Source organism: Tachyglossus aculeatus, chromosome 14 (genome assembly GCF_015852505.1).
Source record: "Tachyglossus aculeatus isolate mTacAcu1 chromosome 14, mTacAcu1.pri, whole genome shotgun sequence".
Taxonomy (NCBI): Eukaryota; Metazoa; Chordata; class Mammalia; order Monotremata; family Tachyglossidae; genus Tachyglossus; species Tachyglossus aculeatus.
In genome coordinates this window covers 20,587,420-20,605,259 of record NC_052079.1, presented here as the reverse complement: position 1 = coordinate 20,605,259, position 17,840 = coordinate 20,587,420, and the positions used below count along the sequence as shown (strand labels likewise).

The following is a 17,840-nucleotide window of genomic DNA, read 5'->3' as shown; positions in this document are numbered from 1 at the left end:
GGTGGAGCCGGGATTTGAACCCATGACCTCTGACTTCAAAGCCCGGGCTCTTTCCACTGAGCCACGCTGCTTCTCTGTGATCCCCAGCGAGGTGGCTGTGAGAGTGGATGAGTTTCCCAAGGCGGAAAGTATACGTTGGACAATAGAAGGGGACACAGAAGTGAGTCTGAGAGGATTCCCCATAGATAAGGAGTGGAAGCCAGAGGAATAGGCGATGAAAGACACCAAGAAGGAATGACCTGAAGAATAATGATGGCATTTGTTAAGCGCTTACTATGTGCAGGGCACTGTTCGAAGCGTTGGGGAGGTTACAGGGTGATCGGGTTGTCCCACATGTTTAGTATGTTTGGTTTTGTTCTCTGTCTCCCCCTTCTAGACTGTGAGCCCACTGTTGGGTAGGGACTGTCTCTATATGTTGCCAATTTGTACTTCCCAAGCGCTTAGTACAGTGCTCTGCACATAGTAAGCGCTCAATAAATACGATTGATGATGATGATGATGATGAAGACTGTGACAGTGACAGGGAAACTAAGGCTAGGTTGCATTTCCAGGAGAAGGGGGGAGTGTTAACAAGGTTGAAGAGGACGGGGACGGAGTAGAGTCCGTTAGATTTGGCGGGAAGGAAGTCATCCTTGGTGGTGGTTGTCCCATGACATACCAGAGTGATGAACCCCAAGTTGCAGTTGGCCAACATGAGGGAGCCCCCATCATTTTTTTTTTTTTGGAAACAGATGAGAGGACAGCGGTGTCTGCTCTTAGGGTGCTCCGAGGCTTCACACGGCAGTCACTTCCCCTGTTAGACACTTTACAGCTCTGAGATACAGGTTCCAAATAGGTAAGATGTCTCCATTAATTAAACTTTTAGGAAGGAAAGCCAGAGAATTGGGTGTATTGATAAGCCATTTGTGGTGTTTCTGTGGTGTGATTTGTACTTTGTGGCCTGAACTCTCCCACTGAACGAACTGAGGGTTTTTTTGTATCTTGCAATTGTATCTCAAATATTATTTGTTAGCGGACACGTGTGACCAGAGTTTTATACATCTTTAAAGGATTCAGACTCTGACCAGATTTCTTTTAATCGCATTTGTTAAGTGCTTACTATGAGCTGGGCACTGTATTAAATGTTGGGGAAGATTCAAGATAATCAGGCTACTTTAGGCCTGGGCAAGAGAAGACAATTCTTCAGTCCTCTGCTGCGAAGACAAAGTCACGGGTATGACCCCCTTCGACACTTGCGTCATTAGCTTGCATCACTTAAAATTGGGTTAAAATAAATGGTAACTTAATAGCAGTAGTAATTGTGCTATTTATTTGCCCAGCAATTGTGCTAAGCGCTGGGGTGGATGCAAGATAATCAGGTTGGATGCTCACGGTCCAAACAGGATGGAGAACAGGTATTGAATCCTCCTTAGATAGATGAGGAAATCGAGGCACTGAGAAGTAGTGTCTTGCTTAAGTTCACACAGCAGACAACTTTCTATGAGAAGAAAGGAGGGCTTTATGGCCATGGAGCTGTTTTACCAATTCTGAAAGAGGCCGATAATTGATTCCTTATCACGTTTGGGCAATTGTAGCTTGAGTGCAGTTCATAAGACATAACAAAGAACAACTGAAATGTAGTTTCGATAAATAGTAGTTCGCTGAGGTTGAAAAGTCTTCGTGAAAATGGATGCAGGGAGAGCAAAGTGGTTTCTATTGTGAAAATGGAAGTGGAAAATTGCTTCCAATTCTCTAATCTTGGTATAAGTGTGGTTAGTGTCAGATCACTCTGGTTAAATTTAATCAAAAACAAAAAGAATTGATTTTTGGCTTTGCTATAGAATTAAAGCACCACTTTGCCTCTTAGATGTCTAATAATAATCCCTTTTTTCATAAAAAAAACCCTTAACTGCGTGCCATATGCATTTCGCGATGAAATAAGCTGTCATCTTAGAGGTTTTCTTCTTAAAGGCTTTTTCTTTTATCTACATTTGAATTTACAGATAGACTTAAAGCTTCTAACCTTCCCTATTTCTCGAGAAACCACGCAAGGCACTTTATAGCGCCTCTCTTTTTTCTATTTAATATTTTATAAGTTCATTATATTTACTGGATCCACCTACCACCAGATAGCCTATGGACACATTTATAACTGTAATAGAAATATAAAACTAGTGCCTTACTCCTAAAATCTAAAATACAACACGAGACATCTATATGCTATAGATGGTCTATATATATGCTATAGATGCTATATGCTATATATATGCTATATATATGCTATATGTGCTATATATATGCTATATATGCTATATATATGATCTATATGCTATAGATGGTCTAGCATCTATATGCTATAGATTTTATAAGGTAAAATACAAAGTAAGATATTGCCCTACATATATATATATATATATATGCTATATATATGCTATATAGATATATATGCTATATATAGCATATATATATGCTATATATATGATCTATATGCTATAGATGGTCTAGCATCTATATGCTATAGATTTTATAAGGTAAAATACAAAGTAAGATATTGCCCTACATATATATATGCTATACATATGCTATATAGATATATATATGCTATATATAGCATATATATATGCTATATATATGATCTATATGCTATAGATGTTCTAGCATCTATATGCTATAGATTTTATAAGGTAAAATACAAAGTAAGATATTGCCCTACAGTAGTTGAAAGTTCAGAGAAGCAGCGTGGCTCAGTGGAAAGAGCCCGGGCTTTGGAGTCAGAGGTCGTGGGTTCAAATCCCGGCTCTGCCAATTGTCAGCTGTGTGACTTTGGGCAAGTCACTTGACTTCTCTGGGCCTCAGTTCCCTCATCTGTAAAATGGGGATGAAGACTGTGAGCCTCCCGTGGGACAACCTGATCACCCTGTAACCTCCCCAGCGCCTAGAATGGTGCTTTGCACATAGTAAGCGCTTAATAAATGCCATCATTATTATTATTACTGTGACAGCTCCCGGCCCCTGGGGCTTTTCCATCAGCGAGCGGACACCAAGATCTGAGAACTCAACAATATTTAAGGTTGCAACAAGGTGACGAATGACAACAAATCCCACGCAAATTGCTTTTCCTTCGATCTTTGGAAGAAAGGCCTGGGTAAAACAGATTTGCCATTTATGAAATAATTAGATAATCTTTGGATCTCCTAGTAGAGAAGCAGTGAGGCTCAGTGGAAAGAGCCCAGGCTTGGGAGTCAGAGGTTATGGGTTCAAATCCTGCTCCGCCACTTAGCTGTGGGACTGCGGGCAAGTCACTTCACTTCTCTGGGCCTCAGTGGCCTCATCTGTAAAATGGGGATTAAGACTGTGAGGCCTCCGTGGGACAACCTGATAATAATAATAATGATGGCATTTATTAAGTGCTTACTATGCACAAAGCACTGGGGATTACAAGGTGATCAGGTTGTCCCACGAGAGGCTCAGTCTTCATCCCCATTTTACAGAGGCCCAGGGAAGTTACGTGACTTGCCCAAAGTCACACAGCTGACAACTGGCGGAGCCGGGATTTGAACCCATGACCTCTGACTCCAAAGCCCGGGCTCTTTCCACTGAGTCACGCTGCTTCTCATCACCTGCTAATCACCTTGCAACCTCCCCAGTGCTTAGAACAGTGCTTTGCACACAGTAAGCGCTTAATAAATGCCATCATCATCATCAAAAAAGAGATTTTACTACTTAGTGTAATTCCTAGCTTGTTAGAGAAAATTGGAAAAAAGTGTTATTTGAAATATCCTTCCATTTTATGCTTCCTCTTCAAAAAGTAATGGAATTCAATGCTGCTGTATTGACTGATGTTCAGGTTAAATTTTGTTTTTTAATAATTTCCCAGAATTTTCCTTTGAAACTGTGTGGTTCAAAAAATGGAAATGAATGGAATTCTGCTTTTGGAGAAACCAAGTCATGCACCCATAAGTAGAGGCGCCTGATGAATCTTGCTTTGTAATTTATAAAAATATCAAGAGTCAGGAAGAGCATTAAGAATCTGATTCTTCTGCCAAGTGTGAATTAGAACTATTTCTTTACACCTCAGATGAAGCATAAATGCTGCCTCATAGCACTTAAGAGCCCGGGTATTGGAGTCAAAGGTCATGGGTTCAAATTCTGACCCTGCCAATTGTCAGCTGTGTGACTTTGGGTAAGTCTCTTCACTTCTCTGTGCCTGTTACTTTCATTCATTCATTCATTCATTCAATCGTATTTATTGAGCGCTTACTGTGTGCAGAGCACTGTACTAAGCGCTTGGGAAGTACAAGTTGGCAACATCTAGAGACGGTCCCTACCCAACAACGGGCTCACAGTCTAGAAGAACAAAACATATTAACAAAATAAAATGTAAATTCATCTGTAAAACGGGGATTAAGACTGTGAGCCCCCTTTGGGACAAGCTGATCACCTTGTAACCTCCCCAGTGCTTAGAACATAATAAGCGCTTAATAAATGCCGTTATTATTATTATTAGTGATGGAGGTGTTAATAATTAATAGCCGCTCCATCTGCTAAGCACTTACCGGGTGTCAAGGAATGTCCTAAGCAATGGGGCAGATAACGGACTCACCGTCTAGAAAGAGGGATTTCAGCTATCAGAGTCCCCGTTCTTCAGATGAGGGAAGGGAGGCACAGAAAAGGGAAGTGGCTCTCCCAAGGCCACACGGCAGACAAGCGGTGGAGCTGGGATTAGAATTTTAAGAATTAAAACTGCTAAAATTAGGAGCTCCCTGCAGATTCATTCATTCAATCGTATTTACTGAGTGCTTACTGTGTGCAGAGCACTGTACTAAGCGCTTGGGAAGTACAAGTCTGCGATCATTCAATAGTATTTATTGAGCGCTTACTGTGTGCAGAGCACTGTACTAAGCGCTTGGGAAGTACAAGTCTGCGCAGGATAAACCTGATGGTTGGTCCAAAAAAGAGATCATGGACAGTGTTATCACTCCTTGGGTGAACTGGGCTGAATGTCTTCACGATTTTTATTAATAATAATAATAATAATAATAATAGCATTTGTTAAGCGCTTACTATGTGCCAAGCACTGTTCTAAGCGCTGGGGTAAATGCAAGGTAATCAAGTTGTCCCACGTGGGGCTCATAGTCTTACTCCCATTTTACAGATGAGGTAACAGGCGCAGAGAAGTTAAGTGACTTACCCAAAGTCTCACAGCTGATAAGTGGCAGAGTCAGGATTAGAACCCATCACCTCTGACTCCCAAACCTGTGCTCTTTCCGTTAAGCCCCGTTGCTTCTCCCATTTTTGAGGTGTACCCCCAAGCTGGTTTCCCCTTAAGCACTCTGATAATAATAATAATAATAATGGCATTTATTAAGCGCTCACTATGTGCAGAGCACTGTTCTAAGCGCTGGGGAATTTACAAGGTGATCAGGTTGTCCCCCGTGGGGCTCACACTGTTAATCCCCATTTTACAGATGAGGGAACTGAGGCCCAGAGAAGTTAAGTGACTTGCCCAAAGTCACACAGATGACAAGTGGTGGAGCTCACTCACCCTAGCCCCACAGTAATTATGACGATGGCATTCATTAAGCGCTTACTACGTGCAAAGCACTGTTCTAAGCGCTGGGGAGGTTACAAGGTGATCAGGTTGTCCCACGGAGGACCGTCTTCATCCCCATTTCACAGATGAGGTCACTGGCACAGAGACATGAAGTGACATGCCCAAAGTCACACAGCTGACAATCGGCGGGGCCGGGATTTGAACCCATGACCTCTGACTCCAAACCCCGGGCTCTTTCCACTGAGCCACGCTGCTTCTCCTTCTGCACAGTACTTACGCACAGATCCTCCTACTCTATATCCTCATCTGTAGGCCATTTTATTAATAATAATAATAATAATGATGGCATTTATTAAGCGCTTACTATGCGCAAAGCACTGTTCTAAGCGCTCGGGAGGAAACAAGGCGATCAGGTTGTCCCACAGGGGGCTCACAGTCTTAATCCTCATTTTCCAGATGAGGTAACTGAGGCCCAGAGAAGTGAAGTGACTTGCCCACAGTCACACAGCTGACAGTTGGCGGCGGCGGGATTTGAACCCATGACCTCTGACTCCAAAGCCCGGGATCTTTCCACTGAGCCACACTGCTTCTCCTTCTGCACAGATCCTCCTACTCTATATCTCATCTGTAGGCCATTTTAAGGCATCTACTAACTCTGCCACATTGTTCTTTCCCAAGCGCTTAGTACACTGCTCTGCACACAGTAAGCACTCAGTAAATACCACTGACTGATGTCATAATTTAGGGGTTGGGCTGGAAGGGGAGCACATTAGGATGGTCCAAGTCAATCAATCTATCGTATTTATTGAGCGCTTACTATCTGCAGAGCACTGTACTAAGCGCTTAGCACTGTACTAAGCCAAGTCTCAATAATATTTAAGATACCCTACTAAGAGTTGGGATAAAATCATTCTTTTCTAGGACAGCTGTCTTCCAGACTGGGAGCCCGTTGTTGGGTAGGGATTGTCTCTGCTGCACTTTCTAATAATAATAATAATAATAATAATAATAATAATAATAATAATAATAATAATAATGTTGGCATTTGTTAAGCGCTTACTATGTGCAAAGCACTGTTCTAAGCGCTGGGAGGGTACAAGGTGATCAGGTTGCCCGACGTGGGGCTCACAGTCTTCATCCCCATTTTACAGATGAGGTAACTGAGGCTCAGAGAAGTTAAGTGACTTACCCAAGGTCACACAGCAGACATGTGGCAGAGCCGGGATTCAAACCCATGACCTCTGACTCCAAAGCCCGGGCTCTTTCCACTGAGCCATGCTGCTTCTTTTCCAAGCGCTTAATACAGTGCTCTGCACACAGTAGGCGCTCAATAAATACGATTGAATGAAATAATAATAATAATAATAATAATGATGGCATTTATTAAGCGCTTACTATGTGCAAAGCACTGTTCTAAGCGCTGGGGAGTTTACAAGGTGATCAGGTTGTCCCACGGGGGCTCACAGTCTTAATTCCCATTTTACAGATGAGGGAACTGAGGCCCAGAGAAGTGAAGTGACTTGCCCAAAGTCACACAGCTGACAAGTGGCAGAGCTGGGATTTGAACCCATGACCTCTGACTCCAAAGCCCGGGCTCCTTCCACTGAGCCACGCTAAGAACCCATTAATAATAATGGCATTTATTAAGCACTTACTATGTGCAAAGCACTGTTCTAAGCAGAAAACATTCTTCATTTCTAAATTTTTTTTCTTCATCATCGTCATCAATCGTATTTATTGAGCGCTTACTGTGTGCAGAGCACTGTACTAAGCGCTTGGGAAGTACAAGTTGCTTAAAGCGCCTCTAACTTCTAAACAAATAAAAAAAGGCATTAGAGTAAGGTAGAAGGGAAAGGAGTGTTATTTTTTATGTCATTTCTCCTTGCTGGAGAAGCAGCACAGCTCAGTGGATAGAGCCCGGGCTTTGGAGTCAGAGGTCACGGGTTCAAATCCCAGCTCCGCCAACGGTCAGCTGTGTGGCTTTGGGCAAGTCACTTCACTTCTCTGGGCCTCAGTTACCTCATCTGTAAAATAGGGATTAAAACTGTGAGCCCCTCGTGGGGCAACCTGATCACCCTGTAACCTCCCCAGCGTTTAGAACAGTGCTTTGCACATAGTAAGCGCTTAATACCATCATCATTATTATTATTATTGTTTTAGAAACGATCTAGCTCTCTTTTTGTAAATGTTCCTTGTACCCTCCCATTAGATCGTAAAGTCTGTCAGGGCAGGGGATATATGACTTGCTTCTGACGTAGTCTCCCAAGTGCTTAGTACAGCGTTTTGCACTCAAAAGATACTCAATATCAGGGATCGGTCCATCAGTTCATGGGTTCTAATCCCGCCTCCGCCACTTGGCAGCTGTGTGGCCTTGGGCAGGTTACTTCACTTCTCTGAGCCTCAGTTCCCTCATCTGGAAAATGGGGATGAAGACCGTGAGCCCCTCGTGGGACAACTTGATCACCTTGTATCCCCCTCAGCGCTTCGCACACAGTAAGTGCTTAACAAATGCCATTATTATTATTTCAGGAAAATAACCAGTAAAAACTACGATGGTGCAATGATTCCATTTCTTCAGCGCTTAGAACAGTGCTTGGCACATAGTAAGCGCTTAACAAATATTATTATTATTATTATTATTGAGTATTCTTCCCTATAAAGTACATTTTGCACTACTGGGGTTCTGCTGCTTCGGAAAATACAGAGAGGGAAGTGAGGGACTCTATCATTACCCTTAATTCTTTAAATACGCCATCACAGCCCTCAGATACATTTGTCCCAACCGTACACTTTCCTTTTTGTTCATCCTTCACTGCGCTTTTTCAATCGTTTCCTAGTCACAAAAAAAAAAAAAAAGCCAAATAAACTAGGATTACTTCCGAGGTGAATTTTGGCATATTTTTGGGCATGCATACCACACAGTATCTTGGCAAATATACAGTTAAATTCAGTCGACTCCCCAGAACAGTGCTTGGCACATAGTAAGCACTTAATACTATTATTATTATTATTATTATTGATACGTCATGGTGATTTTGTCACCCACGGTGCAGTGAAGTTGATTACTAGATTGAATGCAGCCTCCCTAAAAATCAAAACATAGGCACTTTCATTATGAAAATACAGAAACAAGTCTTAAAGTGATTCAGGAAAGAGTTATGGACGATTTTTTAAGAGCTGCACTGCGTTATAGCCTGCTGGGCCTCTTTCTAACTTTGCTTTATTACCACTGTCGCCCTAAGACGCGTGTCCATTAAAGCACTTTAGGAATTAGTGGCCCTCCTGATCACCTACAGTTGTTTATTTCACTCCTAAAGAAACAAGATTTTAATATATCAATTTAATGGGTATTTTCTAGCCTCGCCTTATGCCGTCTCCGACCCCCAGTGACAGGACACATCTCTCCCAGAACTCCCCACCTCCATCTGCAGTCGTTCTGGTAGCGGATTCAGAGTTTTCTTGGTAAAAATATGGAGTGGTTTCCCGTCTTACCTCTGACCTAATTTCCCCTCCCGCCCCAAACACATCCCAAATTGTCCAATCAAGTCAACTACGGGTTTTCATGTTCGTGAGGAATGACTTTTATATCACTATTGGACTAGCTGATTGTTCTACTGCACTCTCCCAAGTGCTCAGTACAGTGCTTTGCGCCCAAAAGGACTGAATGTATTAATGAACACTACCGTGCCTCCACATTTTGAAAAATAATGCTCAAACAGGCTTTAAAATAGTAACATTGTCCCTTACTCCACCTGACTTCTCTCGAGACCTCTAAATTATCTATACAAAGCAAAAGCACGCAGTCATATTCTGTACATTCCTAAATTTATTCTTTTCAGACCCCACTTAGGTTATCCAGCACTTAGAACAGTGCTTTGCACATAGTAAGCGCTTAATAAATACCATTATTATTATTATTCCATGTCACCTACTGATTCGAATAGGAAATTTCTGCTCTTTTCATAAGGAGTTACTGCACCCTGCACTTTTTCTCCCCCCGCCAAGGTAGATTGTTTAAAAACGATCAGGACACGGTTTTGTTTTGTTTTTAATTTCCACATGATGTATTCCTTCTGCAAGCACTACTGCTTGCACATTTTCAAATGAACACTTCTGAGCACTTTCCACTTTCTCCGGAAGGCTTAGTAGATAAACGAGTCCCCACTATGTAAGTATGCAAGAATAGAGCTTTAATAAATTCTTTCCAGTGTTAATGATGCAGCTTTTTCCTGCAAGGCCCACCTCGATAACTCCTAAAGCTGACATTTTTTCCCTTGTTCAGCCCCGGCCCTGGGAGAGGTCTAGCTTACTCACGAAAGGAAGGTTAGCCCTGCGCTGTATTAATAAATTATAAGATGGTCTTGGTTCTGATGCGTTTTGGAACAACTTTCTCTAGTGTGCACACACACAGTCTCATGAAAAGGTTAAGAGGAAGCTAAAGCAGTTTCAGATTCGAAAAGCTCAGTGCTCTACTGAGCGCTTAGTACAGTGCACTGCACACCGCAAGCCCTCAATAAACACCACTGACCGATGGCTTTACCGCTTTACTGTAGGGAAGCGCGGAAATAGTCAATGTTCTCGCCGCAGAGACAAAAATGCTGCTCTTCAGTGGAAAGGATTGAAAGGGGAACACGCACCTAAGTTAGCCGTTCGACTGTGAATTTAAAAAGAGAAAGAAAAAGAAAAAGCCACACGATTTCCCTACTAAGACTCAACGGGTGAAGGAACCAAACAGCCTGCATTGGACTTGAGCTCAAAAAGCTTGCCGATTTTCCACAAATGTCCACTCAATTCGCAGTCACTGACAGGACTGCTGTACATATTTCTGCGCCTGCACTCGTAAAAGCAGATAAAATATTTAATGTGTCATTTACAACATGTTTTTACCAGCTCAGCATACAGGATGAATATAGGGTATATCAAAGTAGTTGACATGTATGAGCTTGTGCAAACCCTGCAAAAATAGTACTTCGGGTATCTGCTAATTAAAAAAAAAAAAAAATCCATCTGCAGTTTAGAAGTGATACAGTTCAATCTACCACAAAATACAAAGGGCTTCAAAAATGTATACCATTCCAACAACAATGTATATAAGTTATTAAATAATGATCTGATTTAAAAGAATATATATGAAGCCTTTAAGTAGGAGGTCTTTTCTACATGCAATATTATTCCTCATTAAAGAAAAAAAAAAAATGTAAAAAGGCCATTGGTAATTGCTTTGTTAACAGTGTAGAAAACGCCAATTCTCTGGTCACAGACTCCACTAGTTTAGCACTTAAGGTCTCTGCAGTGTTATAAATGTAATTCTTTTAAAATACTGTTAATTCTATGATTCCACCGGTAAAAGAATGTGACGTGGAATATGGCAGTCTTCGTGTTGGGGGCGATGAAACACAGTTCTGTCATTTTTGTTTGTTTTCCTTTTTGTTCGTTGGTTTGTCTGCAAGTGTTTGAAGTTATCCGGACGAACAGCAGCCGCCGCTGCTCTGTATTTGTGGTTCGTCGTCAATAATCTGTACCCCTCTCCTCGCCGGGCCTGGTTGACTGGAACCGTTGCCTTTCGCTCGTTCATCCACTTGAGCTGTTTCTATCATTCCTTAAAGAGGAAGAAGGGGAGGAAAAAGAAAAATCAGAAAACGTTAGGCCACCGCTTACCTCCTTACTTACTTCCCCCTTTTAGACTGTGAGCCCACTGTTGGGTAGGGACTGTATATGTTGCCAATTTGTACTTCCCAAGCGCTGAGTACAGTGCTCTGCACATAGTAAGCGCTCAATAAATACGATTGATGATGATGAAGACACCTCCGAAGTCCCTGGAATAACGCCGATGTTCAACGACAAAAAGGAACCTCGAAGGTACTTGGCATTTACAAATCGAAATAATAATAATAATAATGATGGCATTTATTAAGCGCTTACTACGTGCCAAGCACCGTTCTAAGCGCTGGGGAGGTTGCAAGGCGATCAGGTTGTCCCACGGAGGGCTCACGGTCTTCACCCCCATTTTACAGATGAGGTAACTGAGGCCCAGAGAAGTGACGTGACTTGCCCAAAGTCACACAGCTGACAATTGGCGGGGCCGCGATTCGAACCCATGACCTCTGACTCCAAAGCCCGGGCTCTTTCCACTGAGCCACGCTGCTTCTCATGTGTAGAAGTAAGTGTGAGTAAGCCTGTGAGTCTTAGGACCTGGGTTCTAATCCTGACTCCGCCCTGCTGTGTCTTTGGGCAAGTCACTTCGGTTGCCTCATCTGTTAAAATGAGGATTGAGCTTCCTGTTCTTCCTTCTACTGGGCCTGTGTTCCACCTGATTGACTTGAGGACTACCCCAGTACTCGACAATAATAAGTACTGAATCTCCAGCCAAAACAAATAAAAATATCCCCCCCCCCAAAAAAAAACCCAAAACAACCCCCAAAATAAACAAAAACCAAAAAAAGGCTACATTTGCAGGAGTTTTTTCCTGCATATATTGAATACTGTTTTCCAAAGAGACGCCTACCTTCATGATAGAGTCTCTAAATGCAGAATTTGCTACTTTCGCCTGAGGTAAATGAAAGTAATTAGGATAAAGAACAGTGCTTTGCACATAGTAAGCGCTTAATAAATGCCATAATTATTATTATAAGAAAAAGCACTTGACTTGGCATATCAATGGTATTTACTGAGTGAGTACTGTGGACAAAGCACTATATCAAGCATTTGGGGAGTAGAACACCAGACTTTGTAGACACAATCCCTGCCCTAAAGGACCTTACAATCTAAGAAAGGTCATATTTGCTTACTTGTCCAGAGAAAAATCAGTTAGCTCAAATTTCAGGGACACAGGTTTTTCTGTTTTTTTAAGGTACAGACAACAATGCTTGCTCTTGCGACCTGACGCGCTTCCACGGGAAGAAGGGGGAAAAAAATAATTCTGCTTTAAAAATTGTGCTGGATTCTGCCCAAGACAAAGGCCTTTTACCTCTTGAATAAGAATACAATTCTAGATTATAAAAACGTAAAAGATGACAGAACGACTCCACAATACCAACTTGTACTTCCCAAGCGCTTAGTACAGTGCTCTGCACACAGTAAGCGCTCAATAAATACGGTTGAATGAATGAATGAATACGTACTTTTACACAGGTCAAGAAAGAGTTCTTCAATTCCTTTATTGTGTTTGGCAGAAGTATGATAATGTTTTGCTCCCACTGATTCTGCATACCTATGGGGAAAACAAAAGACAACTTTAAACGATACTAAGACTTGAAAAAAGAAAAACTACAGTTCTAGCAAGGGCGCAAGTCATGTTTACTTGGTCATACTTCATCCCTGACATTTCTCTCGGAAGGATCTACCAGAGGGTTAAACAAAGCCAACAAAACAAATTCTACTTGTCACAAAACTTCAGATGTTAAGAACAGTGCTTTGCACATAGTAGCGCTTAATCAATCGTATTTATTGAGCGATTACTGTGTGCAGAGCACTGTACTAAGCTCTTGGGAAGTACAAGTTGGCAACATATACAGTCCCTACCCAACAGTGGGCTCACAGTCTAAAAGGGGGAGACAGAGAACAAAACCAAACATACTAAATATCATTAATAAATATCATTATTATTATTACTCTATTGTGTCTACTTGCATGCAATTTTGCATGTACAAAGTAGATCACTGAATACCAAATTCCTCAGCATTTGCAAGAATGCAATATGCCAGCAAATGAAAAATTCCAATCAGCTCTGCTCTGGGTTAAAGGGATTTAAGCAGGAAGCCCTGATCCCTGCCATCTCAATTGCTGAATTATCCCATTCTCGACAAAGCAGTTTTCTAGGTCTCCCAAACTTAATCTCCAGAGGAACTGCCTTCAGCTTAACTTTAATGACTTCGTTACATGGAAAGCTAACCGGGGCTACCGACCGCAAGGCTCTGATTGAAGATCATACTCAAAACAGGTACCGCTTTCTTGTAACAATCTGGTTGAGCCTTCATAGGAAGCCTTGAGTGTCGGTGATAAATTCGATTTGCTTAGGCGAGCCGCTGTTTCTCCTCTTTTCCAGTTTCCAGGGGAAGTGCTAATTACTAGTCAGTTCCCTTGTGACATGCTTTTATTTCAGTTTGGAGAGGAATTAGGGAACCTTTTCCGTTACACGCACCTGTCCAGCTGCAATGCGAGCCACAAATGGAGTTGGAGTTCTGTGCATCTGTGTGATACCAGTTTTCTAGAACATGAGGCTTTTGAGGAACATAACTCTCCCTGGTATAGGAGAACTGACTGAACGTAATTGTCATGCTTTTAATTCAAAGTAGTATGATTTTTATTGGTAAGAAGTGGAGTAACACATTTGAAATACATATATATATATATATATATATATATATATATGTGTGTATATATATATATATATATATATATATGTGTGTGTGTGTGTATATATATATGTACCTATACCTATAGATATGCATAGATATATATCACCACCCTATTCACAAGCAGTCTCTATCCCTGGAGTAAAACCAGTTGTTACCTAACCTTGAGGTTAATTCTCAATTACTGGCGAGAAGAAAACCCCCCCCTCCCAAAATGAGACACAAGAAGAGATCAACTTACGCTTCTGCTTCTTGAACTGAAACATGTCTCTCTTTTTCCAAGTCTATTTTATTACCTGGTGAAAACAGTTAAACATTAATCTCTGACATTACTTAGATCTTGCCACACAAGTTGAGAAACAGGTTCTCCCCCTTTGTACCCTTCCACTAGAAGACTCTTTTTCCCTACTCCAGTTTTCAGGCCACCTTCGCTAAAAGGCAGCCCGGCACACTAAAGATAACTCACATGACTCTCACATAATAATAATAATGGCATTTATTAAGAGCTTACTATGTGCAAAGCACTGTTCTAAGTGCTGGGGAGATTACAAGGTGATCAGGTTGTCCCATGGGGGGCAACTCTTGCAATAATAGTTTAGCAATAACAGTTTAGGACTCTTTTATAAATCAAAATATAACTATTCTGGCTCGTGACTCTGGCCATTTCTTCATACATGGGCTCAACCAGAGTGGTAGCGAAGTCAACTGTCAGCATTGTCGGTGTTATCCTGAAAATGTTACCCTGTTATCCTGCCATATTCTCACTCTATTTAGTGAAGAGGCTACAGTCCTGTAGTTTGTCTTCAACCTATTATCAGAGTTTCTCTGTAGCCTCTCAAATTGCCACTCGTATTATTAAGTCAAATACAAAAGCATAGGCCCATAATCCAACTGACACAGAATCCTTAATTTCCGATCTCAGTGGAAAGAGCCCGGGCTTTGGAGTCAGAGGCCACAGGTTCAAATCCCTGTTCTGCCAATTGTCAGCTGTGTGACTTTGGGCAAGTCACTTAACTTCTCTGTGCCTCAGTTCCCTCATCTGGAAAATGGGGATTAAGACTGTGAGCCCCCTGTGGGACAACCTGATCGCCTTGTAACCTCCCCAGCGCGTAGAACAGTGCTTCGCACATAGTAAGCGCTTAATAAATGCCATTATTATTATTACTATTATTATTATTTCCTCCCAACACAGATTTCCTTAAACTCAACCAAAAGGCGATGGAAATGCAAGGTTAATTTCACTTAAGTATCAAACAGGTACCAATAAACCTAGGTCTGGTTAAGGATTTTTTTTTCCTAACAATAACAAAAAATGCCATATATAAAAATGAAGTCATCCTCACCATCACTTCCCAAATCCCAGAAAGACCACACTAAAGCTCCGAAAGAGGCAGGAAAAACCTGGCAACTAGCGCTTTACCCTCAGTGGCCATTTTGGCTTATCCTGGTATCTCTATTATTCATAAAGAGATCTCTTCTAGTCAAATTCAGAAGTGACATCTCATCATATTAGATGCCTTTTATCCGTTCAGACTATTCAAAAAGTTTCAGGTTTCTATACGTAGATTTGGGGAATCAGAATGGCTGAGATAAGACCTGAGCTATTTAAATATTCACTACTCGCAACCAAGCGTCAGCGGGGAACATATCTTGTGTTTTCCCAAGCTCTAAACACTGTGTGCAACACACTTTAGGTGCTCAGTACACACCTTTGCAACTAAAAAAAACCATTTCTTCAAGATAATGTTCATTAAATCTGAAAATAATGCATTAGATGGGGATAACAGCGCTTAGAACAGTGCTTTGCACATAGTAAGCGCTTAACAAATACCATCATTATTAACGTTATTATTATTATAACATGAATCCCCTTGTGGTTAGTACCATGACACTAGAGTGGAAACTACTGTAAAAGTCTTCTGAGCAACTAGGTCTAAAAACCAAAAACCTACTCAAAAAGTAGCCTTTTAAAAGCAAAGGTACTGAGATTTTGTCAGGCTTCTGAAACTGAACATAAACTATTGTAGAGAGACTAAATAAAATTTGTACTTGTGCTCTCATTAATACAAGTAAAAAAAAAAAAGATTTTCTTTCCTCAGTTGAGGCTGGGTTTTTAATCAAATCTCATTCTGAATTTTCTTTATGCAAATGCTTAAGACAGCTTTTTGTTAAATGAATGATTTTCCTTAAAAATTCAACTACAAATGCTCACTATTTGATATAAATTCAGAAAAAGATGCTGAACCTTTCTTTAACAATCAGATGGACGCTGCAGAGAAGCAGCGTGGCTCAGTGGAAAGAGCCCGGGCTTTGGAGTCAGAGGTCATGGGTTCGAATCCCAGCTCTGCCAATTGTCAGCTGTGTGACTTTGGGCAAGTCACTTAACTTCTCTGTGCCTCAGTTACCTCATCTGTAAAATGGGGATTGATTGTGAGCCCCCTCTGGGACAACCTGATTACCTTGTATCCCCCCAGTGCTTAGAACAGTGCTTTGCACATAGTAAGCGCTTAATAAATACCATCATTATTATTATTATTATGTCTGCTGTGTGACCTTGGGCAAGTTACAACTTCTCGGGGCCTCAGTTACCTCATCTGTAAAATGGGGACGATGACTGTGAGCCCCCCGTGGGACAACCTGATCACCTTGTATCCCCCCCAGCGCTTAGAACAGTGCTTTGCACATAGTAAGCGCTTAACAAGTGCCATTTTTATTATTATATCATTTGAACATGACTGTGATTTTCAGAATTTCAACGAACGGAAAAAAATGCTCACCAACTATACACAAGCAGATTTCGTTTCCCAACATTTTCCGCAACTCTTTGACCCAGTTTTTTACCTGTGTGAATAAATATCAGGTATTAGTGTGGAGTCCGTTATAAGATACGGAAGAGCAATTCAAAGGGATTGTGTGTAGGTCGCGCAAAGTAATCTGCTTCAGTAGGTCAGAAAATCTAATGGTCAAGAAAGGAAAGGAAAGCTGCACACCTAAGCTCGGGAAAATCACTGTCCCACATTTCTTTCAATCTTCTTGGGCATCTGTTCAGCCACAGATGGGTGTTACATTTTCCAGTGAGTCACTCCAAGGAATGTTCCCAGGGGAATTTTTGACAGTAAAACTAGAGAGACTCCACCCTCGCATGCTCAAAGTATAACAGAAGCTCAGTGAGTATTTTACTAACTTACACTTCACACTTTCACAGGCTCAAAGATGGCCCAATAGTCTCTCCCATCCCTTCAAAATGTCTCCAGGCATCGCACACTCATTTGAGCCCGACTTCAACGATCATCACCCAAACAGTATAGGTTGTTTTTCGCAAAACGCACCCACCCCAAGCCCATCCTCATCTAAAAAACACGCTTTCACACAGCTCTCACTCCCTCTTCCAAAGTCATCAGTTCTGTTAAACTTTGGCCACTGCGGACTCACTCCGGCTAGTCTGTTCCCATGGCCACGCGCTCTTCACGTGATAAGTGGTTATGTGCTGATCTTCAGAGCCGCTCTAATACCCACAAATATAACAAGTAGAAGGAATAAAAAGTAAGGACCAAAAGGGGACGCAAACCTGTGGAATTAATAATGAAAGCAACAACTTTCTAACTTCATCCTCAACACCACACGTCAAAGCAGGTAGAAACAAGGGTCAGAAGTTTAACGTGGAAATGAAACATTACTTACCCATCTCTCTGCCTCTTTTGAACACCCACTCATCCAACCCCTGCATACTGGGAGTGGGGAAATCTGAACGACTGACTGGCCCCATTACGATGATGAGGTAGGGCCCATAAAAGCGGAGATTAAAGCACCTTTGAAGAGTACTAGATGACTTGTGGAATTCTTCAAAAATCACCATGGCTCAAGAAACCAAGAGTCAGTATGGCTTCCGGGATCCCAGGAATTTCACATACAGTGCCCGTAAGGCACATTTTTTCTCTATTTGCGGTATCCAA

The 17,840-nt window shown here is 41.6% G+C and overlaps 1 protein-coding gene across 1 annotated transcript in view; it reads right to left on the bottom strand.

The window, feature by feature from the left end:
• Window positions 1–9,706: 9,706 nt before the first annotated feature.
• Window positions 9,707–17,840, bottom strand: part of RAB21 (RAB21, member RAS oncogene family) — a 30,838-nt gene continuing 22,704 nt past the window's right edge. The window contains exons 4-7 of the mRNA XM_038756141.1: window positions 16,665–16,728; window positions 14,129–14,183; window positions 12,655–12,743; window positions 9,707–11,132 (exon numbers count right to left, since the gene is read on the bottom strand). Coding sequence (XP_038612069.1) covers window positions 10,993–11,132; window positions 12,655–12,743; window positions 14,129–14,183; window positions 16,665–16,728 — 348 coding nt within the window. The 3' untranslated portion in view covers window positions 9,707–10,992. The remainder of the gene's footprint in view (window positions 11,133–12,654; window positions 12,744–14,128; window positions 14,184–16,664; window positions 16,729–17,840) is intronic.